This window comes from Oryzias latipes, chromosome 1, assembly GCF_053564925.1.
Source record: "Oryzias latipes strain Hd-rR chromosome 1, Olatipes_Hd-rR_3.1".
Lineage (NCBI taxonomy): Eukaryota > Metazoa > Chordata > Actinopteri > Beloniformes > Adrianichthyidae > Oryzias > Oryzias latipes.
Window position 1 is genome coordinate 31,625,495 of NC_136237.1, and position 24,285 is coordinate 31,649,779.

A 24,285-nucleotide genomic window follows, 5' to 3' on the forward strand; every position below is an offset into this window, starting at 1 on the left:
TACTTTCAACATTGGCGACAAATTTCACTGCTGCCATCAAGTTAAAAATAGATTTGATCTTCCATCCTGTGGAACGTGTTCACCCACTCAGGAAACAAATCCTTTTTTACTGAGTAATCTATAACTGTTACATTTGAATTTGTTTCTAAAGCTTTTTGTTAAATGATCAAAGCAGAAGACATCCAAGTGTTGAAATGTTTATGCTTTTAATTGTACAACTTTATATAACTTGTTCACATTCTGCTAAAAACATTTGGTCATAAAAGTGAAGGTTATTGTTTGTAGGTAGGAGTCCAGGAAAAGATAAGAAGCACAAAGACCTGGTGTTAGAGCATCTGTTTCTCACAGTGTCAGCTTTTGATACACCTCTGCTGTTTCTCTTCAGTTAATCAAAGAGCAACAGTTTCTTGGAAGGTCAAAGCTGCAATGTAACTGTTTCCCAAATGAGCATGTATAAAAAAAATTATTAAAAAAATGTTGTTCTCCCACTAAAAATCTGGAAAAATGTTTCCACAGACCCCCCAAGGAAACATAATCTTTCTTTACGAATGCTATTTCTGGAGAGAGCACCAACAGACAAACTACACCAGAGGAGGAAGGGCATTTGACCCATAAACATGAGAGCTGTTAAGCTGCCAGAGTGATGGCACGGTGGGCTCATTCCTGCTCACAGTTGACCTCAGGCCGGCACAAACTCCCATCATACCTTTCAGGGACACACTGATGAGCACAACATCAAAGCTTGGCCCGCTTGAGAATGTGAGGGGAGAAAAACAAGGCTGCAGTTTCATGGGCTGACCACTGGGGTGCAGTGTAGAAAAGCTTTTTGAAGATGGCTCATGCAATAAAAAGAATACTTATATATAACTACAAAACATTAAGCCATGTGTTGGAATATAGCTTAGCATTTTGGACCTTCAACTGCTGAAAGGGAGCGTTAAATGTCAAATGATCAAATATGAAAACAACCCATTTGCATTACTGAAAATATCAGCTGTGCTGTACAACGACAGGAAAATGACAACAACTAGTCCTGGCAGATCTAGAAAACAAGGTTTGTTTACATTTCCAAGCTAGTTCCACCTTTAGGATTTGCATTGGTCACAGATGGTCCACAAACACAACCTTTAGACATAAAAAAATAATAATTTTATAATTATAAAACATTGCTTTAAGGAGTAATAGGATAGGAGATGCTATAAGGCAAAAGTGTACAATGATTGTACGACTATTCTCGTAGGACTCACTTTTTTCTCATATTTTAGGATTCCATAGGCACTCAATTTAGACTTTTTTAATTTTGCAACTCTATTCTCATGTTTCCCGGTGGTTTAAACTAAACACATAGAAAAAGGTACAGACGAGTAGGTGTTCCCACAGATCAAACTTGTTAACTATACAAAAACAAATGTGTTCATTTCATGAAGTGGCCCATAAATCCTGTTGTTTTTTATTGCCACACCAAGAATTTAACTGAAGACCACAGGTTACACATAATCTGATAAAAAAAGTGGTTCAAATGTGGCACTTAATAAGGAAAAACTATTTAGTGAGAATAGATTTGGCTACTTCAGCAAAATCCTTTCAGATCAAATATGAATGAAATAAAAATGCTCCCTCTCTCTCTCAACACTGTTTTAACTGGATCATTTCTATTGTCCACAAAAGTGAAGTAAATTTTTAGCAAAATTAACAAAAGTCAGCAAAACTGTAGGTACTTTTCTGTTGTAACAGCTAAAACTGTACATTTACCTTTGAAAAACAGAAGAAAAAAATCCTCTTATAAAATGTATAGCACACCCCACCAGAGGGCGCTACAACACAGCGTCAGCTTTCACGTGTCTCTGCTCCTCAGCGCTGGTCCTGATTGGAGTTGCTCTGAAAAAAAGAGCTCTTAAAATCACAGGTCCGTCAGCCCCTTTGGAGGAAATGATGACAGCTTATTTCAGTCTTTACTGCTTCAGGGCCCGCGAGCATCCCTGAGGCCAACGCAGCAGAGATGAAGGCGATGATGAAGAGGTGCTGTGTGAGCGGAGAATAGCCCCCGCAGCGCTGCAGTGAGGCTGGGGTCCGGGCTCAGGCGTGTAGGTGAAGGTCAGGGCTGTGGAATAGATGATCCCATCATTGCGGACCAACGTGACCGGGACCTGGACGGGCTGTCGCACCCAGCGCCAGCCTTCCCTGAAAGAAGAGATGTCCGGCACCACGCACAGGATGCTTTCTCCACACCTGAGGGGATGGACGGAAGAGAAAAGACTGCTTATCGTTCCACTAAAGCAGCTGAAACGTGAAGTCGAGCGGACTCCTGCACCTGTACATGGTGTCGGCCTCTACATCTCCAAACCACACTCTGAGAGTCGGTGTGAAGTTGTGTCCCGTCAGCTCCAGCATGGCCACGTCTCCTCCACCATTCAACTTCAAAGAGGGGAAGGCTTTTTACTGCCCCATAAGAGCCTCTGGTGTGGAGAAAACAAAAGCCTGTACGCCTACCTGCAAAGTTTCTACCACAGGGACGGGTGTGACGGGTGTTTGCACAGGCCCCATGCCCTCACAGAAGGTGTATTCCGCCTTGTCGGTGCTAATGATGGTCCAGGAAGCCCCGTCGCTGACCAGCTCCTTGTTAGCTTCTTTGGAACACGGTGCCGCCTGACCCAAAAAAAAAAAAAACAGGAAAAAGTTTTAAACTAAACTCTAATCAGAAAAAAAAGCCTTTTCACTTCAAGTCCCATGACTGTAAAGCAGCTAAACAATACGAATGACACAAAAACCATCAGATAAACCCTAAAGGAAGATCATATTCCCTCTGTTTGTGGTTTTAGTCCTGTCATGTTAGGTTTCATTATGTTGGGAGGCTGGAGCACATTCTCTCTGTTCTATCCTTTTATTTATATTTGTTTTAAGTCTGTAAATTTCTTTGCATTACTGTGGCATGAAGATTACCATATAAATTACGTTTGATTAGATTGGATGAGTAAGACGTTTTGTATTTTTGTGAATTTATTAAAATAAAAAAAAGTACAGAATTGGATGTCATCCTTTAAGCATTACAGCAATTCATGGAATACTAAAAAACTTTATTGACAATTTCCTGTGGTCAATAATTGTTTGACCTGTTGACCCCTGGGAAATACTTCCTGGTTCAATCAAACTAACGCCCACATGCTAATGTGCTGCTAATGCTGCTACACATGCTTTCTTTTCACCTTCGCCACAGCAAAGCAGCCCCAACTAATTCATGCGGTTTGAATTTGGCAGAGATTTTTTCTGCCGGATGCCCTTCCTGACACAACCCTGGATCTTAAAGGACCAGAGAGACCCAGAGAGACCCTTCATTTTTAGCTCCTTGCCCTGTGAATTGAACCCAGATTTCCTGTGTGAGTGTCCTACACCCAACCAAATGAGTCTAGAGCAGCTGCTCCCTCTGGTAGAAATCTGGTCATAATAAGAAATATTACAGATGTGTGTGCTGCTGTTATTATACAATTAATACTTTTACAGTTTTTAGCTGCTGCAGAGTAACGAAAGAAGTTCTTTTGTCATTTGAAATCACTGCAGTGCCCTTTATTTAATACAGAGAAGCAACAAATGTCTTAAAAACAAACAAACAAACGGTTCGATGCTGCTGAAGAGTCTGTTAGAAAGATCCCAAGATGAAGATGAAAGTCCGCATGTGCTCCAAGCCAAATGATTCCTTTTCATTTATACAAAACTAGGACATAATCACAATTTTAGCTGCTGAAAAAAGAGATAAATGTCATTTTTGGACAGTTTACAACAACTGTTGCTTTTGCCAAGTGACTTTTCAAACTCCTGGTGTCCTAAAGTCTAAATCCATAAAAAAAAGATGAAACAGGGTTCAGGAGGTCTCATTGATCTGAGGAAAAACTTTATGTTCATTCATTCATCTTCTTCCGTTTTATCCCTTTCGGGGTCACAGGGGTGCCGGAGCCTATCCCGGCCACTTTGGGCGAAGACAGGGGGCACCCTGGACAGGTCGGCAGTGTGTCGCCGGGGCCACAATCACACACCCATTCACATTTACACTCACACCAAGGGACAATTTAGATTAACCAGTAAACCTATGAAGCATGTTTTTGGACGTGGGAGGAAGCCGGAGTCCCCGGAAAGAACCCACGCATGCAAACTCCATGCAGAAAGGTCCCCCATTGATGTTTGGTTTCAGGTCCCCCAGCTGGGACTTCTTGCTGTGAGGCAAGAGTAGGAATGGGTACCGTTAAGGTTTTAACGGTACTACTACTCTTATTGATACTGCTTATCGATCCGCTATTTTAACCATACTCTTATTGATACTTTTTAAGGACAAAAAATAAATAAACAACAAATTAAGAACATAAAGTGTTTTATTTCCTCATGATGCAATAATGATTTTTTTATACATTTTTCTAACTTAAAAAGTAAAATACATGTAGAAAGACGTTATTTAAAGAAAAATAAACAGCAATGTTTTGACATATTGCTGTCTTGATGTAAATATAAAACAAATTAAATCAATTTTTGAGTTCATCCCAGAGAAAGTCTCTGCTTCAACTCCAGCAGTGAAAGCTGAGTCTAAATCTGACGCCCGTGTTTCCATCTCTCTGACAGAGTTTGAAGCCAAAGCCCCTCCCCCACCTTTCTACCTGCTTTTCCTCTCTACTTGTTCCATTGTTCACATCCTCTGCAGCAGCGAGTCAAATGTTCTCGCGCCCCTCCACTGTCTTCTACACAGAGAGCGCAAAATGCGGTCATCATAGCAGCAGGTTGACACGACGATAGTCGGGGCGCTCCAGCGCAGATTTATTTAAATTTACGCACGCGCCGCATACTGTCGGAACAACAGCCCCGCCCCCCTGCACACAAATTGCCAGACATTTATTTCACCGAGAATAGTGAAATTCATTTCACCGAGAATAGTGAAATTCATTTAACCGAGAATAGTTAAATGAATATCATCATTAATCAACGGACAATTGACTGAGTTGGTTGGTTAAATATGGCAAATAACGTTTAGATTTTGTGGGACACAAAAAAAAGTGACTTCTCCAGTACCGATAGCAGAACCGTTGAGGTCAGATCTTACCGATAACTGCGGTCTTGAAGAATGTTACCCCGGGGCTCCGTTCAATACCGGGGCTCGGTACCCATCCCTAAACAAGAGCGCTAACCACTGCGCCACCGTGCAGCGAAACACTGTATTTACAAATAGAAATGTTTAGTTTACCTGGAATTGGATGATCCGCTCCTGTGAAAGACACAGATACATTCTGTCTGTGTCTTTTAGGTAGAAGGCGCACTTGTGAAGCTGGGACACCGGGTCATCCGCATTCAACAAGGCTGCTTGCTTGTCCACCTTACGAATGACCTGAGAAGAGGTAAAAGCAAACAATATTAAGATATTGTTGCAGACCCACTCCCATGAAAATCATGTTTTTGCTGTTTTTAACACATTCTTGACATTTATGTAAATAAAAATGAAGCCTAAATTGTATTTCTGAGTTTTCTTAAAACAAATCGCTGTGAAGCCAGTAGCAGATGGAAAAATGATGTTTTTAAAAAGAATGTGTTTGTTATGTAGCAAAGACAAAGGGCGGACTACAAGCTCCCTGCTCTGTTCTGATGCATCCACTAGTAAACGACTCCATCCATGAACGTCTGAGCTGACATCTGGCCCAAAACTGTACGGCTGGATAGCTCCAATATTCTTCACCGTTTTTGTTTTCACCTGTAATGTTAAGTTGGGGCTGTAAGCTAGCAGGAGAGAGTGTAAACAGGTAGGTGATGGGAAAGGGGGGATGGGCTTGCTCTGCCCACAAATCAGGGGCAAATTTCTACTGAACTCCTGCTGCTCTGCAGAAACTTTCCTACAAAACGACACAGTTTTTCTTTTAAATTACATAATTATAATTAAAAAAAAACACTGGGAACACTTCAAACAGATCAAAAGATGATGGGAGTGGGCACTCACTGACTATAACTGCATCTTACTCACCAGTCTGGGCAGCGCCATGCCAGTTATTGAACACACCAGTTTCACCGTCTTGCCGTAGTGAATGTATCCATCCCTCACAGCAAACTCCTCCCCTTCTGACTCATCGTCCTCCACTAAACACAACGACGAACTGTTAGAAAGGTCATTCCAGTGAAAGAGCAAAACAGCTGGGACTCACAGAGGTGTATGTAGAACGCCCCCCACTGCTGGGAGCTGGCACAGAAGTTCCCCCCTTCCACATGGAGGTATCTGGTGCTTACAGTCTGTGAGCGTAGGCGGTTAAACAGGGCCACCTTGGTTCCAGATGCTATACACACTGAGAAAAGACGAAAAGCAAGGCTGTGAGGCATCAAAAAGAGGCCAAACTTTCTCTGTTTTATGCCTGCAATAACTCACAGTCTGTGTTTTTTAAAGACTGTTTCTTCTTGGAGGGCTTGGAGATGACTTTGATCCGTTTACTGAGGAAAACGCCGATGTTTGAACTGGTTCCATACAGCATCTTAACCGACAGCATGAAGTGTTTCCTTTTGTCGGAGTCGCTGATGTACAGAGTCTTAGCCATGCAGAAGTGCTGCAATGACCACAACAAAAGTGTTTTCATTCTTTTTTATTGGTTTGCTTATAAAAAAATATTCATACAGTCAGTTATTATTTACCTTTCCCTCTAGGTGAAGTTGTTGCATGTCTAGAACGCTGTTGCCAATCCCAATAAATGCAAAAGGTTGCGCTTCCTGCTCCGTGCAACCGTCGTTTGCCATTTTTTCCAACTTTTTCTTCCAGCCAGCCCCCATCAGATACACACACGGTGGAGGACAGAAAAACCTGTATGACACAAATACATGTGTGCATGAAAAAACAACACACAATTCACCACGTATCCCTCATCATTGTTCCAAATGAACCTTTTTTCATTTCCGTATGATTTCTGCGCCACTTTTGCATGCAGTATGAGCACCGTCTGATCTTCTTTTTCCTTCAGATAACTCCTCATAGCTTCCCTGGAACGTCAGGAAAAACTCGTCAGAAACTTTTCCAACTGATTGAAAAACTCTGAATGTTTGAAGGTGAGTTCCTTCTGTACCTTGTTAGATGCTGAGGTGGGTTTGGCTCATCGAACTTCCTGCCAAAGCAAAACATCATGCTAGTTAAAGTCCCACTCCAATCGTCTTTTGATTTCTTTTCAAAGCAAATTCTGCTGTTCTTAAGCAAAAACATATACACCTGTGTTGTTTTCTATGACAGAGTCTGCAGAGGGGTATTAGAAATTTCCCTTAGAGTTATGGGTGGGATCATTATGGCAGAGTAAGCCCTGCCTCATTTCCCATCATCCCTTTTGTTTGCACTCTCTCCCGGTAGCTAACAGCTCCTCACACCCCAAACCTAACATAACCATAGCCAGACAACAGCTCAAATAAGAAAAATGAAGGCACATGAACCTAGTCATAACAGGTGGATGCAGCAGAGCATGTAGCTTGAATTTATAGAGGGATTATTATTCCAAGTGCAATTCTCACCATTTTGAGGGTAAAAGTTTGCACTTGAAACTGAAATAAACTGAAATAAACGTGCAATCAATACAGCCTTCTTTTCTTCCTTATTTCAAGAATTGGTCTGGTGTATCCTTCTATACTGTCCATATCCCAAGATGCATTGCGGCGGAACCCAGAGATTTTCTGAGAACAATGGCGGACTGTGAAGCGGGACGCAGCCTCCAAGATTAAAGGTTGGATCAAATAACCCAGGAAAATTCCGAGCTCCATGCCTGGTTCACTACTCCTCTCTGTTCGGGACTCATGGTTGCTAAGCGACAGGACATGCGCCGATCTAATGGCTGGAATTATCTTAAGGCTAGGCTCGTCCAAATTCACAGCCGTTCACATCCGGCCAACCCGCTCGATGAAGGACCCGGTCATCGTCGCCCGGGAAGGCCACGGCCATTGAAGGAGGCAGCCCTCCAATTTGAACACAGCCATGACGACTGATTGGTCAGAGATTTTTCCCATCAGCTCCTAGGCTGGGTCGGCCTTGTGCACAACTGGAAGAATTTCTGACCAATCAGCATCAACTTTCATGACCATGTCTGCGATTGGCTGGCTTTTGTGGCGTATTTGTAACGTGGTGTTCTGCTCTGTTTCAAGGTGCAGTAGTGTTTTGTTTTGTTTTGTTTGCACGTATTTTTAATTTTTAAGCGCATTTTTCTCTTTGACGCCCAAACAGAAGTGAGTGTGGTGCTTGGAGTAATGGCACAAAAATCACTCCATATGTACATTCAACATCCAAATTACAAGCTTCTTCCAACATTTTTTCGTCTGCTCGTGATTCACAACGATTCGAATAAAGAAATACTCAGAAATGCCATTTAAAAAAAATATACTGTATGTCCTCTATCATGAGAAGAACACGTTAAAAACACTATTACATCAGAGTGGGTCTTTAAACCTGGTTTCAGAAGGAAGTACCGTCTCTGAAAACAGAGTTTTTTTTTCCTTTTTAACAACATTTAACCACCATTTTTTATGTTTAAAAGTATTTATTTATTTTTAGTTCATTTTATGAAAATATAAAAACGTGTTATGGCAAAAAAAAACCTAACAAAAGATTATTGACACAAGTAAGCGTGTTTTTTAAGTTATAAACAGAGTGAAAGTAACCCGGGTGTAAATATCTACAAACACAGAAAAAACTGAACAAAACTACGAAAATTACTTCACTTAAAGCTACCCCATAGTCTACTACAGCAATACGTAAGAGGAAACTACTATTTTTACACGTAATTCTACTTTTTGCTTTAAATGTTTGTACTTACCCCGTAACAACGGGCGCCATCTTTCGAATAGCAACCCCCGCCACCCACCTCTCTACACACGTAAACACGAGTACATGCAACGAAAACAAGAGGGCGGGAGGAAAAAAGAGAAGAAAAGTCTAACAAGCGCGGAGTTATTTATGAGACATTTCCTCTTTCACCGCAAAACAGCAGAACCACAGTGCATGGAAGATTGGAGCGGGCCACGAAGGAGGTGTGACGGACGGGGCAAAGGGTTGAGAAGTGTGGAGGGGGGAGGAGGGGCAACCGGTAGAGGGCACACGCCAGGACAGGCGTGGGAAAGTTTTAACGTCTCGCGAGAATGGAGGAACAACTCTGACTCAGGGTCTTCAAAGTTGGACGCCACCATCGCGAGACTTTGAAAAGGTAGCGTCACTGGTGGCTTCTCGCCCACCTCCCTACTAGCATAGAATTCCCACGGTTGTATGTTTACCCACACCGATGCACAAAAAAGGACACATAGCTAAAATAAAGCGACAAGATGAAACCATAAGGAATTACTTATCAAAACCATAGTAAAAATTTCTACTAACCTTTATTACATATCATTTCCAAAGTCAGAATTTGTAATCATTATATTTATAAAAGTTTTACAAAATGTTGGAATCAACTTTAACAGTACTAGACACACACAAATGTTTGACAGCATTTAGATAAAATACACATCTTAAAGAAATTATTTTTTATAGGTTTGTTAAAAGTTAAGTTTTTATGAACTGACAGTCTCAAAAAGTAGACCCATACATACATTGTGTGTGGAGGAAAAACAATGAGGAGCTCTTTAGCTACATAGCTCTTGGCAAAAGCTAAAAAAACAGTGTATTTTTTTCATCCATTTAAACAGAAAAAATACTATTTCAGCATTTCTAATGATGTCAAACAAGTTTTCCAAAACAAGTTTCCATCTTTATTTGACATTCTCCACTTTCACTAGTACAGCGGGTGGTAAGACAGCAGAATGTGTCACATTGCTTGTTGTGTGAAGAAATTGGGTTAAAGAACTCCAGCAATATGCTTTTGACAAAGATTGTAGCCTGAAGTTAGAAAACAAATGAACAAAATCAGTGTTCCTCAGTCAGTTTTTGGCAAAGCTCAGCGTAATGCTTTAAAAGTGACTTACTTTTCCAAAGAAGGAGGCCATTCAGAGTAAAACATTCATGGTTCTGCATTTTTTAAGTGTTTAAAAGACAGAGGTAGAGAAAAAAAAACAGATGGTACTAGAAAGAAAAGATAATAACCACCAATAAAAGACCTGAACCAGTGGGTCATTGCTTTTTCCAAAAAAAAAAGATCAAAATACTCTCAGTTAACAATGTCCTCTGTTTTCTTTGCTCCTTCTGGTCCTTCACTAAATCTTCCAGAAAATCTTCTTTCTGTAGAGTATGTAGGAGATAAAAATCCAACAGCAAGTTGCAAAAAGGTTTTGGATGAGGTGTTCAGTGTGGGATTGGCTGTCAACCATGCGCCAGCGGAAGGGGAAGTAGTCTTCAAACACCTCGTGACCGACGTAGACAAGGATGGAGTTCATACCTGAAATCCCCCCGAAAAGGTATGCAACAGATCACAACGGTTCAACTATGAAATTCTGACTTCATAATTACAAACTGAATCTAAAAGGCAAAAAAAAAACATTCACTTTTAAGTTATCGACTTAGTAAAGTCCCACTCCGATCATCTTTTGAAAAAGTCTCTTGTAATTATGATTTTAGGCAACAAAAACAGTGTCGTTTTTTAGGACATAGTTTCTGCAGAGCGGCAGGAGTTTGTTCGAAATTCAACTCCGAGTTGTGGGCGGGACTATTGGTGCAGAGTAAGCCAACTCGCTCTTCCCATCATCCATTTATTTACACGCTCTCCCGGTAGCTTAAAGCCCCTCACAACCCCAACCATCCTTACCTGTGCAACAAAAAATGGTGCGTAATAGCGGTGCTATCCAGCCGTACATTATCGAGCCACATGCCAGTTTGGATAAGGAAAACAAAGACGTATATGGATCTAGTCGTCTACAAGTAAATGCATCAGAATGAAGCGGAACAGGGAGCTTGCGGCATGCTGATTGTAGCTACTCAGTCACAGCTACAAGATTTTTTAAACTGCATTTTCTTTGTCTGCTCCTGATTCACAGTGATTTGAATACAGAAATACTCAGAAATGCATACTTTTCTTTGCATATAATGAGAAAAATGGCACAATAACATGTAAAAAAAATATATCCAAAACACTACTTTTATCGGAGTGGGTCTTTAAACACCTTCATCCTGACTAAAGGGCTTACCGGGATAGTAGAAAGGGGAGCCAGACCACCATTTCTTTACATCCACTGTGTAGTAGACCAGCACCAGCAGCACAAAAGCAAAGCAAGCCAATGTTGTCACATAAGACAGTGACCTAGATGGGAAACATACCAAAACATTATTAATATGTACCTACATTTACGTCACCTTGAAAAAAACTGTCAGGAATAGATTATTAAACAAATTGTAACTTTTTGAAAATCAAGCCAACCTTAATCTCAAAGTGAATTTTTTTTTACATAACTTACTTATTTTTTTACATAACTGCCTATTCATATGGATCTTATGTGAACCTTTTATTAAAACAACATAAATCCTTGGGTTTAAAGGCTTCAATGGCTAAGTAATCGCACCTAAGAGTACATTTCTCAACTTTTATGAACAAAACATTGTTTCACTTTATGCTTTAGATAAAAAAAAACTAATTAGTGTAATTGCAAAGTTCTAATAATGTCTCTAAGAAAACATTGCTTTATTTAAAATCTCAAATTGCAAGTTGTCTTTTTTCTTTTTTCATAAAAATACAGTAACAATGGATTTTTTTTGACAGGCAGTAGTTTAGTGACAGACAGCACCATGACAAGTCTGCAAACGAGCCTGTTTTGCTGTGTCTGAGTGACAAACAGGATTATTTTTTTCCCTTTAAAGAGCTTTTCCGTTTCTAATACAATTGTGAACTGACTGATGGAACTGAGGAATTGATCTTGTGACTTTTTTTAAAACCATAACAAATTAAGCAATTACCTCGCATTTGACTTGGCGAAGACAGTGTCATTCATTTGTGAGCGAAAATATCTTTTGTTCACTCAATTCTTTTAATGCTAGCGTGTGGTTTGCATCTAAACTCCACAATAAAACAAGTTCTTGATGTTTTCGACAGTCTACGCCAGTCCCCAACACCAGATAATATACATATCTTTCTATATATGCTAAACTCCATAGCTGCATTTTATAGCCTTTCCGTTAAAAAAGCTTTCATTAATGCAAATTAATCAAACTAGTTTAGATATACATTTTTAACAAGTTGATTTATGCGGAACTGACAAAAAACTTACCAAAGGTTCTTGTTGACAGGGATGAAACCCTGGTCTGTGGAACACCTGGTCAGAACTGCTGAGATGACTCCCTGTGCAAAAAAATAAAATCAAATTAATGATTTTAATTAGTCAAAAAGGTTTAACACCGGTGAATGTTAGGACATTAAACTGACAAAGACCCTCGTTTTAAGAAAAACTGTCTCTTTTACAGTCTTGCAAGTAGGAAAAAGTATTCCGGCCACCAAAAAAAAAAAAAGTAATAAAAGATTAAAGTCATAAATTTATGAGACTTTTTCTCGTAAATTTACGAGATCAGGACCACCAAAAGAAGGGTAATATTACGAGATTAAAGTAAAGTGAACATACAGTCCAGCTAGTGAACACCACGTCTTTCACCTTCTACCACGGCTCTGATACTCAGACAACTTAGGGTATTTTTTTCTTGTGGATTGATTACCTTTTTGCTCATATATTTCTGTGTTTTAAAGTCGTAAATTTACCACATTTAACATCATACATTTAACTTGAGAAAAAGTCGTACATTTAAATCTATGACTTTCAAAGTCTTTAATATACATTATTCTCGTAACTTAACAGCTCCGACTTTTTTCTCGTAAATGTCCCCGATTTAAAGTTGTAAATTTATTACCATAAGTATCGTAAATTTACAACATTATAACAAAATAATGTTAGTTTAATAAGATGACGTAAACGCGCCTAACATTCAAGTCAGATTTGAGCTGTATGTGTATATTTCTGTTGTATGTCGGATCTTGTTGGGGTTGGACTGTAACGCATTTCGTATGTCAGTGTAAGCTGTGCGTATGATAATGAATCTCTACTCAAACTCCAGTGACTAGAATTTTTTTTCTTAAAATAAGGATAAGACACATTTTCTTACCCCATTGGCAGAAGTTTTTGCTTAGTTAAAAGAAAAAATGTAAGAATGTTTTACTTATTTCTAGGGAACCTATTTCTGCTCTGAATCAGCTACAGGAGTAAGCGACATTACCTTCATACCAGGATAAAAACACCTCTGGGCTTTCGGTGTCATTATCAACCCTCATGTCTGTGCTATACATTAGCTGCCACGCTGTCACATCTACATCCTATTTCTTTTATCCTATTATCGACATTTGGCAAACACTAGACATCTTTCTCACCATGAAGAGCCCCCATATGAGGAATCTTGACATGATACTCGTAGGGAGATCCCGGTAGTGTAAAATTATTTTCCCAGCCTGAAAACAAGCACTTTTGATCATTACATGACTTTGATGGTCACATTTTCACATCAAAATAATCATAAAATAAACGACAAACCTGTAATCCAAGAAAAGCCATGAGGACAGAGTTGATGCTTCCAAGAACTCCCTCTGGGTCATATGGGATTTGAGTTAAATAAAGGACCTAAATCAAAGGGAACCACATAAAAAAACGTACATAAACATTTAACATATTCATAAACATATTCTGGCTGCAAAAGCAACTGATGAAACAAACTAGTGATGTCAGCTTAAAAGCAATAGAGATGTTTCAAACCCGTGATGAGGGAGTCTGGTAGATGTGTTTTTCTCCCAGCAGCCAACGGTCGAGAAAACCAGCAGCTCCGCCAGTACAGTTGGCGTACAGGCCCATGTCCCCGATCCCGCCTGGACCCAGATATCCTCTGCACCACAAACCAGATCAAGTCAATTCTCTCGGTAGAGAAAGGAGGATTTTTGTTGGACGAACACTTGCTCATTGCTAGGACTGTTTCTTCATAATTAAAGACACATAGACTCACGTTGGACAGTCGGGCACAGGAAGAAGGAAAGTCAGGGACAACCAGAGAACTTCCAGAAGAAGCACAACCACCCAGGCTGGCCAGTACAGCAACACATCCAGGAATGGAGACCACCAAGCATCCTAGGAAACAAAAACTCTCCTTAACACAACATTTATGCTGCTTAAGTCTTGACATGTAGCTCAACTTTCACTTCAAATGATAATAGGATGCAAAAATCAACAGATTTGATGGTACCTCCAAATAAAAAAAATAAAAACCACAATTTAAATACCTGGAAACTAAAATAAAACATTTTTTATGATTGAACATTTGTTCCAGTTATTGGGTAAACATTTGTTTCTCTAATGTTTATTCTGTGGAGCTTAGAAATGATAGACAGATGGGTTACAGGTTAAGACTGAGTTCTTCTGTAGTCCAAAAGTTTAAACTTTAAAATAGACAAAATCTAAAAGATGATCCAAAGGTTTGTACATTAAAAAGATTGATCTTTATTGTACTTTAGTATTTTATTTACCGTATTTTATGGACTATAGATATCGCACCTGTATATAAGCTGCATCCGCTCTATTTTTTAAGAAAAAAAAAAGATATACAAGCCGCTCTGGGCTATAAGCCGCAGATGCGGTGCATCTATGTTGAAAAATTCGATATTTACTGCATGTACTTCCTGAATAGCAAGCTCGGTGGCCTTCGACTTAAAACTTGCATTACATGAACTTCTTCATGTGGTTTAAATGATGAAGGGGCACGGATTTTTAAAATCTTTACCAGATAGAAGTTGGTCATGCTTGTTCTATCTGCTAAAGAAAAGGTAGTGTTGTATATTTTTTTTTGCATTGACTTTTCGTCTCTCCTATTTCTGATTCTAATTCCGGTTAGAGCGCCCCTAGTGGTGGTAGAAAAATCCACAGAATGGCCGCACCTTTGTATAAGCCCCATGGTTCAAAACCGAAGAAAAAATGGCAGCTTATTGTCCAGAAAACAGAGTACTTATTTTTTTATTTGGAGATTTGTTATTTCAAGTTTAAATCTTCAATTCATATATAACCTTTTTAGCTTTAGAAAACTGCTTGTCAGTTGAACTATTTCTAATTTTTGGATCAGATTTATTTCTTTTTTTGGCTTTAGATCTTTCTTTGGTCATAGGGGAGTAGCATCCATATAAAAAAAAGGAGGGCAAGAGATGAATTTCTTCATATGTTGCCTGAGTTAATTCTGTGGAATTAAATGTTTCTGCAGTGGGCAAACAAAAACAAAAAAGATTGTGCAGTTTCTTTTTTATTTTTGAAACCACTAGTCGTCAAACTGTGTTTCTGTTCGGTCACAAATGGCCCAACTCTCAGCTCACTGTTTGGAGGACGTCCAGATGACCTCTCGCCACCATTAAGTCCAGACTGGCAACAACCAAGTATGAGAAGGCAAGTCGCTGCAGCACGCCAGGTATCCGTAAGTTCTCCCAAGACACTAGAACATTCAAGCAAGCAGTTTTTAGAAAAAAAAAGAAAGCAATAGAATATAATTACTTTTGGAGCACATTAAAGAATTCATTTGACCTAATATCTTCCACATTTATTTAAAAAAAAGCCATCAACCATCCTTACGTCCGCCCTGGCAGTAGTTTGGGTTGATAATGAAGACACCGATGAGGAAAAGCTGGATGCTCCTCCACACTATTTTCCTGAGCAGAGAGCCTCGGGTCAGGCCCGCACGCAACAGGGAGTTGATGGACAGCGCGATGGACGTCCCCATGACGAACACGAACCTGGACAACAAGAATACAGAGAAAAATGAGGCACAACAAATACTGCTCTAGATTCAAGATTCAAGATATTTATTTGTCATCGTCAGTGGAACAACGAAAATACGTTTGGAGCATCAACAACAGCCACTCTATACCGAGTTTTCCCAGCCAGAAATACCATTACTTACACTTTACTTAAAAAGTTTATTTTCTATCTTTTTCTATGTCCAGAAATTAGCATAAATGCCTTCATAGACACTGTAAAACATAATATTCTATTCTTCAGTGATACTTTTCTTTATAAAATAAAATGAAAGTAAAAAAAAAGTCAAGGTTTAAAAAAAAACGACTTATTTTGGAATTCAATCAATTTTTTAAATGATCTTTCATCATTTGTTTTGTTTTTTTCAAAACACTTCTGTGAAATTTGCTTTTTTCCTAAGTGTGATTTTAAACGAGCACTGATTAAAATGGGATTTAACTGAAAACTTAATGTAATTAAAATCTTATGAGTTTAAATGGAATTATTTCAGAAAATTAAAAGTGATATTCCACTCTAGAAATTAGTTACTGGCTCTAATTATGGTTCTTCTCGCTATTTAGACAGAAAACATATCTTTTATGGACTTTTTTTTTTTAAATGTATAAACTAAACTTACCATGGAAACACAAGATCCGCCACTGTAAGACCTAAAAAGTGAAAGAGAAGGGGAAAAAAAGCTGAATAACAGAAAAGATGGAACCAACAAACATGTTCTGATCCACGTGAGACTCACCATTCCAGCTTTCATGTCTGAAGAACCAGTATCTTCCTCCTCCATAGTTTACAAACACCATAATCACTAAAGCGATGCTGAAAAAAAACATTATTTTTAGGAAAATATGGCTAAAACAACTTTTTTTTTTAAAGAACAATGAATCTTAATGTGGGGGAAAAGTCCCAGTTTCATTATCAGCTGGTTTATGTGACACGATTGTATTATGTAAAAAAAAATACCAACAAATTTGACAAAATTAGAAAAATAATTTTCCTGGCGGGCTGACAGTTAAAGAAGAGGCCTTACCCTCTGAAAGTATCCAGAGATCGAAGCCTTTTGCGGGGACTCTGAGGAGGAGGAAGGATGTTGTCAGTAAGTGGCGCCTCTGTCTGAGGGGAGCCCAGTTCCTGACGGATCCAAGCAAAGTAAAAAAATAAACACAACACTTTATTCTAGCACAGAAGATATGTATACATTCAGCACAAGATTAAGGATGTGTCCGAATTCCCTCACGACACTCTAACCCCTCACAGATAGTGCAGGACTATCCACTGGTCTGGATTTTGAGGTCATTATTTTGTGGGAACGGTAAAGATGATGTCACACTTTTGCAGAAGTAAAAAACCTAACAAATATGAACATTTGCCAAAGACTAGTTATATAAACAGTTGATGATGAAAACTTGGGATGATTTATATAAGGTACATATACTTTTCAAATGATAATATTGTTCAAACGCAATGCATTGTGGTCTATATTCGCCAATCTGGTGAGCATTGAGGCACACTGGCTTTTCGCAGACGCTTCTGGAAAACTCCCAGGACACTGGATTTTGGAATTGTAAATTTGGACACCCCAAAGAAATTGGCGAGTATTCATGTCGGAGGCAACCTTAAAGTCCGACAGGCGGGTCAGCACCTCGTTTGTTCAAAAATGCTGTTTGACTTGTTTTGCTGACATCAGAACCCCATGGCTGAGTTTGCTCAGTCACTCACAGAGTTGATGAGTCTCTCGGTCTCCATGGAGCCGCCGATACGGACGACCAAACGCTTTACGGCGTCGAACCTGGAAAAGAAAGGATTTCAGGAATAAAGGCTTCAACAGTCCTCTCCCACGGTACACGTCATTGTTAGCTTGCATGTCTTTCTAACAGCTCAAACTCTTTAATCATAAGATGGAACAGTTTCCCACCTATGATCAGAGGAGCTTTTTATAGTAGATATTTACACTTTGTTTTTGCATTATGGTTCGGAATTTGACTGTAATATTTATATATATTGTATTATCTCCGTTTTCTTTTGTTTTCAGTGGGAGGTTCTGTCTGTCTTTTTCTTCCCCTCCTATATTTGTGTGCAGATTGAAGCCCAAATTGTCCGGAGCACCTGATTGGCTGAGAAAGTCCAGCTCAGGGTTTGAATACTGCCACAGCAGAGATTTACTGTGTTGGCTTTTGTTAGAGGCTTTGGTCCTTGTATTTTGGTTGTTTTGTGTAGTTTTGAGTTTTTTCTTCCTTCCTGTGAATAAATTCCAAGCTTATTTTCAGCTTGGGCTTGTTTGTGAGAGTTTTTGAGTCATTGAGATATTTAATTTGTTCCTTTTAAGCTTTATGTTCCTTCCTTTTACAAGCCCCTAGACAGGGGCGTAACAGCAGCAAACAGGGCCAGTATGACGCTTCGTGTGAGACTAATTAACTGAATGATGCAGAATGGCATACAGATCAGCTGATGCAGAAATGCATGTGGAATGAGCTTGACTTCCTAGTCTGCTTAAACTAATTCTACGCTCCATTAAGCTGACATTGAATATGTGAAAACAATATTTATAGTAAATAATTTGTTAACCATCGGTTAATGTGCATTTTTATCCTCTTTATTTATAATAAACTGCTTTAAATAAGTAACAATAACGTCACTCAAACCTTTATTGACATGTATTGTGGCGACAACACGGTTATTTGTATAAGAGAACAATAAAAACTTCCCTCTTTTGTTTGGACGTCACAAACTAAAATCGACATACCTCATTATTCTTTTTCCAATGGCAAACATCAGAGCCAGTCCGACGAAAACAAAAAAAGCCACCAAAATTGCTGTGAGAAGAAACATTTCATGAACATCGCAGCCACCAAAATACTTGACATTAGTCATGCGATCCAAGTTTAGAGAGGTGCTAAACTCACGTATGTAGCTGTTCAGCGGGACTGCATCTGTCACAACGGAGCAATTGGCCTGAGCCGAACCATTCAGATTTTTTATCCACAGAGAGTAGTTTCCATGTTCCCCAAAATGAAACTGGACACTGGGAATAAAAAAAATAACTAATAAATAAATAATAACAAAACATAAGAAAAACTTAAAAGTCCCACTCCGATCATCTTTTGGCCAGTTTTAAAAGTCGTTTTCTTGAACATAGATTCTCCAGAGCGGCTGGAGTTTATTAGAAGTGAGTTGTAGGTAGGGCTGCTTGCAAAGAGGACAAATGAGCTGCATCTATTGTCACACAAAGTTGAATATTTACTCACTTGCAGAGCTCATTGTTGTTGCTAGTATTGTTGAGCTGTAGCGTCACTGCATGTTGCGTTTTCACTGTGAAGCTGGCCGTACTCGGCTGGCCGGGGCTGGACGCTCCATCCACCTTTCCGAGTTGCTGGTACAAACACTGGCAGACGGGGAACAAAGTTCTTCGATGACAGGGAAAAATCACCGGCAAATAAAAGACCTGAAGGGTGATCACCTGGTAGCAGCGCTCTGACTTCCAGGAGACCAGCACGCTGGAGTTCAGCTCATTGCTGACCGTCAGCAGCGCCTCATCCATCTTCAAAGCCAAGTGCTTCCGGTGATGAAGAGCAACTGGAGTAAGAAATGACACAGAGCATAGATCAGATGAGATCCAACAACAAATGCTCACTGTAACCTTTGACCTTCTACTGAGCCTCTGTTAGTATAGCTAGTTATTTAACTCAAAGAATATCAAATCTATAGCAGTTTATTATCATTAAATAGGAATATTTAAAGCTAATGCGCACGTGCAAAGGAGGAAAACCAGAAATCCTGACTGCATGTTTATAAAAACTAAAAAAAAAGGTAGAATTATTTAAGTGTTTTTATTTAAACTAAATGGAAAGGGGAGGAAAAAGAGTTATACCAAACCTTACAGTTGATCCGTACTGTCTGAAGTTTAATCGCCAAACGCCCGGTTTGACTACAAGCTAACTTTGAAGCAGCTAAGCATACCGTCCGGGGGGGAAGAAAGCATGTGAGCTGCTGCTGCTGATATATATGGCTGCAGAGGCGGCGGTCACATGCTGAACTAATCCATGAAATATCCCCCCAAGAGGGAATTTCAAATGTCTAAAGTGCTCTGACACAGTTGTTCACTGCTTAGTTGTTAGCTAACATGCTATAAAGGGTTTGTAGGAAAATAAACGTCGTTAAAGCACATTTAATTGACCATAGCAGTCGATTTAAACAATATAATTAAATATGGGGAGGTATTTCGCAAGCTCACAATATCCTTAATTTCTTCTTGTGTTTTTTATTTTATTTATTTTTAGTCAAAAGCCAGAGTATAAAGTGTTTTTTAATTCTTCGGACTTACGCTTAGATTCCGCCGTAAGCGGTGCCACAAAAACAGCTACAACTACTACCCCAACTATATATATGTTATTGTTCTCTAATTGTGTCATCATGTCTTCTCTCTTCGTTAGCTTCTCCTCTACAACTGAAGAGTGAGTTTTGTGTTTTTCTTTGGCTCCCTTTTCCCCATAATGAACGTCAATCTCCTTTTTTCTTCCTTGTTTTGACATGGTAGTGGAAGCACCGCGGGACAAAATAGTTGTTAAAATGCGGGACTGTATTTATTGGCCGATTAATTATTAACACACCAACTGTATACTTTTTTTTGTACAAACAGAATGAGCCTAAAATGTGTATTTCAGATAAACCAAAATGATATAAAAGACATTTCTATGCATTTATTGTATTTTATTAAATGGTTTCCAGTTTTCCTTCTTGCTAGCTGTGCTAACAACTAAAGCTTTACTCTCTATTTACGCATGCGCATGACAAGGGTCAGGCGTTCGAATCGATGACCGATACAAATCTACTACGCCCTACTGGCTCACTCTTACAATGGCAGACAAATTAAATACTCAGAAAAGGTAAGTGACACTAAAATCCAACTATAGAACAACTATGTTAAGTATTGTTAATTAAACATGACAAAACAATCATTACATTGTTTTGTGAGTTTCTAACTGAGTATGTTCTTGGTTAAGTTATAAATTGCAAGCATCTTAGCTACTATGCTAATATTTACAAACATCTCTTTTGGCGTTTTTGTGCAGCGTCAAAATAGCCGCTGGGGCTGTAGTTTGTGTTGAAAGTGAAATCAGAGGAGATGTGACGATTGGTGAGATGTTTTTGGAGCTTATTACTAACTAGTAAATTCAGAAGAACGTTGTTTACAGTCACTCACTGAGAACAACTGTGGTTCCAAACTTCCAGGTCCCAGAACTGTTGTCCATCCCAAAGCCCGAATCATCGCAGAGGCAGGACCCATAGTGATCGGAGAGGGCAACCTGATCGAAGAGCAAGCCCTGATCATTAACAGGTTTGTTATTATTTATAGTTACATGTGCTTGAATTTGTAGTTTTATGCCACAATGAGCAGTGATGTTTTATTTTTTTGTAATTCTTCAGTTACCCAGAAAACATCATGCCAGATTCTGAGATGGAACCAAAGACGATGACCATCGGGATCAACAATGTGTTTGAAGTTGGCTGCGGTATCCTTTCAAGAATCTTTGTAATGTATCACAATCGAACAAAAGAGCAACATATTTGCCTTGACAGACCCCACAGTATCACAAGCCTTAAAAATCGGTGACAACAACGTGATCGAATCTAAAGGTGAGTTCTGACCAATCAGACGAGAAGGAACTTTTAATCGAATGTCCTTCTCTGCCTTTTTGTCCAGCTGACGTCGGGAGGAACGTGATCCTCACCAGTGGCTGCATCATCGGAGCCTTCTGTCAGGTCAACACTTGTGAGGTCATACCTGAGAACACGGTCATCTACGGCTCTGGATGCATGAGGCGGGTTCAGACGGAGCGACCTCAGGTCAGGTTTGATCGTGTTCAGGCGGCATTTGTGGCAGAGATACTCGGTTCACTGCGGAATGATGGACACCAGTCTGTCTGAACTCAGGACTTTCTGTTACTATGAATTAAGAGTTCTGATTTTAGCCAAAATCTAAATCCGCCTCTTAGTTGTGAGCGAGACTGTTTGTGGGCAGTGAGTCTGCCCCTATTTCCCATCATCCATCTGTTTACACTCCCTCCCACTAGCTCAGAGGTGGGCACTGAGGGCCGCATTCCTGCATGTTTTCCAGCATACCCTGCTCTGGCATGTTCTAATTGGCTGGACACACCTGAACCAGGTAATCAGCCATGAGTAGGGCAAGACTATCTGGAAATCATGCAGACACACCGGCCCTCGAGGCCTGGAATTGCCCACCCCTGGACTAGCTTATAGTCCTTCACAACCCCAACGTGACATTACCGATGCAACAAAAATGGCGATTAATATTGGAGCCGTCCAGTCGTGCAGTTTTGATCCAGAAGCCAGCTCAGATGAGGAAAACAAAGACGTTAATGGATCTACAGTGGGGCAACAAAGCATTAAGTCAGCCACCAATTGTGCAAGCTCTTCCACTTAAAAAGATGAGTGAGGCCTGTAATTCCTCGTCATTGGTATACGTCATTGGTGAGACAAAAGGGAGGGAGGGGCAGTAAATCACTTTGTCTGATATTTTCCCCCCCAAATTATGGCGGAAAATAAGTATTTGGTCAATAGCAAAAGTTCAACTCAATACTTTGTTATACACCCTTGGTTGACAATGAGGTTTAACGGTTTCTGGCATTTGGCCCGTTCCTCCACGCAGATCTCCTCTAGAGCAGTGATGTTTTGGGGCTGTCTCTGGGCATCACAGATTTTCAACTCCCTCCTGGTTAAGCCACTCCAGAACTTTAAAATGCTTCCTGCGAAGCTACTTCTTCGTTACTAGGGCAGTGTGTTTGGGATTATTGTCATGCTGAAAGACCAAGCCACGTCTTATTCTTCAATGTCCTTGCTGATGGAAGCTTTTCATTCAAAATCTGATGATGCATGGGCCCCGTTCATTCTTTCTTTTACACGGATCAGTCGTCCTGGCTCCTTTGCTGAAAAACAGCCCCTAAGCATGATGCTTCCACCCCCGTGCTTTACAGTAATGCATGGTGTTCTTTGGATGCAGCTCAGCATTCTTTCTCCTCCAAACACGACGAGTAGAGTTCTTACCAAAAAGTGCTATTTTGGATTAATCTGACCAATCTGACATTCTCCTGATCCTCTTCTGAATCTTCCAAATGCTCTCTAGAAAACCTTAGACTGGCCTGCACATGTACTGGCTTTAGCAGAGGGACACGTCTGGGACTGCAGGATTTATTACTGATGGTAGTCTTTGTTACATTGGTCTCAGCTCTCTGCAGGTAATTCACTTGGTCCCCCGTGTGGTTCTGGGATTTTTGCTCACCGTTCTTGGGATCATTTTGACCCCACGGGGTGAGACCTTGCGAGAAGCCCCGTATGGAGGGAGATTATCAGTGGTCTTGCATGTCTTCCATTTCCTAATAATTGCTCCCACAGTTGATTTCTTCACACCAAGCTGCTTAACTATTGCAGATTCAGTCTTCCCAGCCTGGTGCAGGTCAACAATTTGGTTTCTGGTGTCCTTAGACAGCTCTTTGGTCTTATCCATTGTGGAGTTTGGAGTATAACTGTTTGAGGTTGTGGACAGATGTCTTTTATATAGATAACCAGTTCAAACAGGTGCCATTCAGACAGGTAACAAGAGGAGGACAGAGGATCCTCTTACAGAAGAGGTTACAGGTCTGTGAGAGCCAGAAATCTTTGTTATTGATCAAATACTTTTATTCCACCATAATTTGCTAATAAATTCTTTAAAAAATCAGAAAGTGATTTTCTGGATTTTTTTTCCTCGTTTTCGGTATACCTATGTTGAAAATTACAGGCCTCTCTCATCTTTTTAAGTGGAAGAACTTGCAAAATTGGTGGCTGACTAAACCCTTTTTTGCCGCACTGGGTGTCTGCAAGTGGATGCATCTGAATGGAGCGGAGCAGGGAGTTTGTGACCCGCCCACTGTTGCTTCTACACCACAACAAGCTTTCTTCAAACAGCATTTTTCCGCCTGCGACTGATACAACAATTTGAGTAAAGAAATCCTCAGAAATACAAGTTTTAATTTGCACGTCCTCCCTCAACACGAAAATGGCACAAGAATGTTTTTCTAATCGTATTTGGTCTCATGTGCAGCATCGTTTCTCCTGCATATATAATACAGAAGATAATATGTAAAATTACCTCATTTTATAACTAAATCAGACCTTCTGCTGGTGTCTTTTTTTTAGCTTTTTTCAACCTTTTCTTAACTGCAGGAAAGAAGGAATTTCAACAAAGCTAAAAGTGGGTGGGATGTTTCCACCCCAGAGGACGCTAATGGAGAATGTTCTTGTCGTTTCAGCCCCAGACTCTTCAGCTGGATTTTCTGATGAAGATTTTACCCAACTACCACCACTTAAAGAAAACGGTTAAAGCAGGCCAGACGAGCTAGAAGTGGCCGCTGCACGTCCAGAAGGTTGAACTGTCGGGGACTAGAGGAAATCACGCAAACTGTATATAGGTCGCAGTCATGTTTTGTGCTGTTAAACTAAACGGGACGTTTGTCCTTCCGCACGCCGCTGTGTGACGCGCTCTTTCATAGAAATAAACAATTTACAGCAAAATGCCTC

At 39.9% G+C, this 24,285-nt stretch overlaps 3 protein-coding genes across 5 annotated transcripts; 1 reads left to right on the forward strand and 2 right to left on the reverse strand.

The window, feature by feature from the left end:
• Nucleotides 1–1,126: 1,126 nt before the first annotated feature.
• On the reverse strand, nucleotides 1,127–9,073 carry LOC144994834 (recombining binding protein suppressor of hairless-like). The gene is made up of 11 exons (XM_078953889.1): nucleotides 8,796–9,073; nucleotides 7,071–7,109; nucleotides 6,892–6,987; nucleotides 6,646–6,811; nucleotides 6,386–6,560; nucleotides 6,168–6,305; nucleotides 5,990–6,102; nucleotides 5,222–5,362; nucleotides 2,491–2,646; nucleotides 2,312–2,415; nucleotides 1,127–2,229 (listed from the first exon to the last, which is right to left on the reverse strand). Exons 1-11 carry the CDS (start codon nucleotides 8,813–8,815, stop codon nucleotides 1,953–1,955), a joined length of 1,425 nt encoding a protein of 474 aa, XP_078810015.1. The 5' UTR covers nucleotides 8,816–9,073; the 3' UTR covers nucleotides 1,127–1,952.
• A 259-nt stretch (nucleotides 9,074–9,332) lies between these two features.
• On the reverse strand, nucleotides 9,333–21,044 carry LOC144994829 (heparan-alpha-glucosaminide N-acetyltransferase-like). 3 transcript variants are annotated; one of them, XM_078953886.1, is made up of 18 exons: nucleotides 20,912–21,044; nucleotides 19,169–19,284; nucleotides 18,957–19,093; nucleotides 18,615–18,733; nucleotides 18,455–18,524; nucleotides 17,431–17,500; nucleotides 16,742–16,842; nucleotides 16,454–16,530; nucleotides 16,337–16,367; nucleotides 15,538–15,698; nucleotides 15,285–15,400; nucleotides 13,934–14,055; nucleotides 13,690–13,816; nucleotides 13,471–13,557; nucleotides 13,311–13,388; nucleotides 12,166–12,236; nucleotides 11,092–11,204; nucleotides 9,333–10,346 (listed from the first exon to the last, which is right to left on the reverse strand). In XM_078953886.1, exons 1-18 carry the CDS (start codon nucleotides 20,958–20,960, stop codon nucleotides 10,165–10,167), a joined length of 1,827 nt encoding a protein of 608 aa, XP_078810012.1. In that variant the 5' UTR covers nucleotides 20,961–21,044; the 3' UTR covers nucleotides 9,333–10,164. The 3 variants fall into 3 exon arrangements, with proteins under 3 accessions (XP_078810012.1, XP_078810006.1, XP_078810001.1); XM_078953880.1 differs by lacking the exon at nucleotides 20,912–21,044 and adding an exon at nucleotides 20,033–20,269 and having other exon boundaries at nucleotides 16,742–16,782; XM_078953875.1 differs by lacking the exon at nucleotides 20,912–21,044 and adding an exon at nucleotides 20,033–20,268.
• On the forward strand, nucleotides 19,259–24,279 carry LOC144994838 (dynactin subunit 6-like). Its single transcript, XM_078953897.1, has 8 exons — nucleotides 19,259–19,289; nucleotides 20,504–20,594; nucleotides 20,781–20,845; nucleotides 20,941–21,046; nucleotides 21,136–21,221; nucleotides 21,298–21,345; nucleotides 21,413–21,555; nucleotides 24,018–24,279. Exons 1-8 carry the CDS (start codon nucleotides 19,274–19,276, stop codon nucleotides 24,105–24,107), a joined length of 645 nt encoding a protein of 214 aa, XP_078810023.1. The 5' UTR covers nucleotides 19,259–19,273; the 3' UTR covers nucleotides 24,108–24,279.
• Nucleotides 24,280–24,285: the final 6 nt, after the last annotated feature.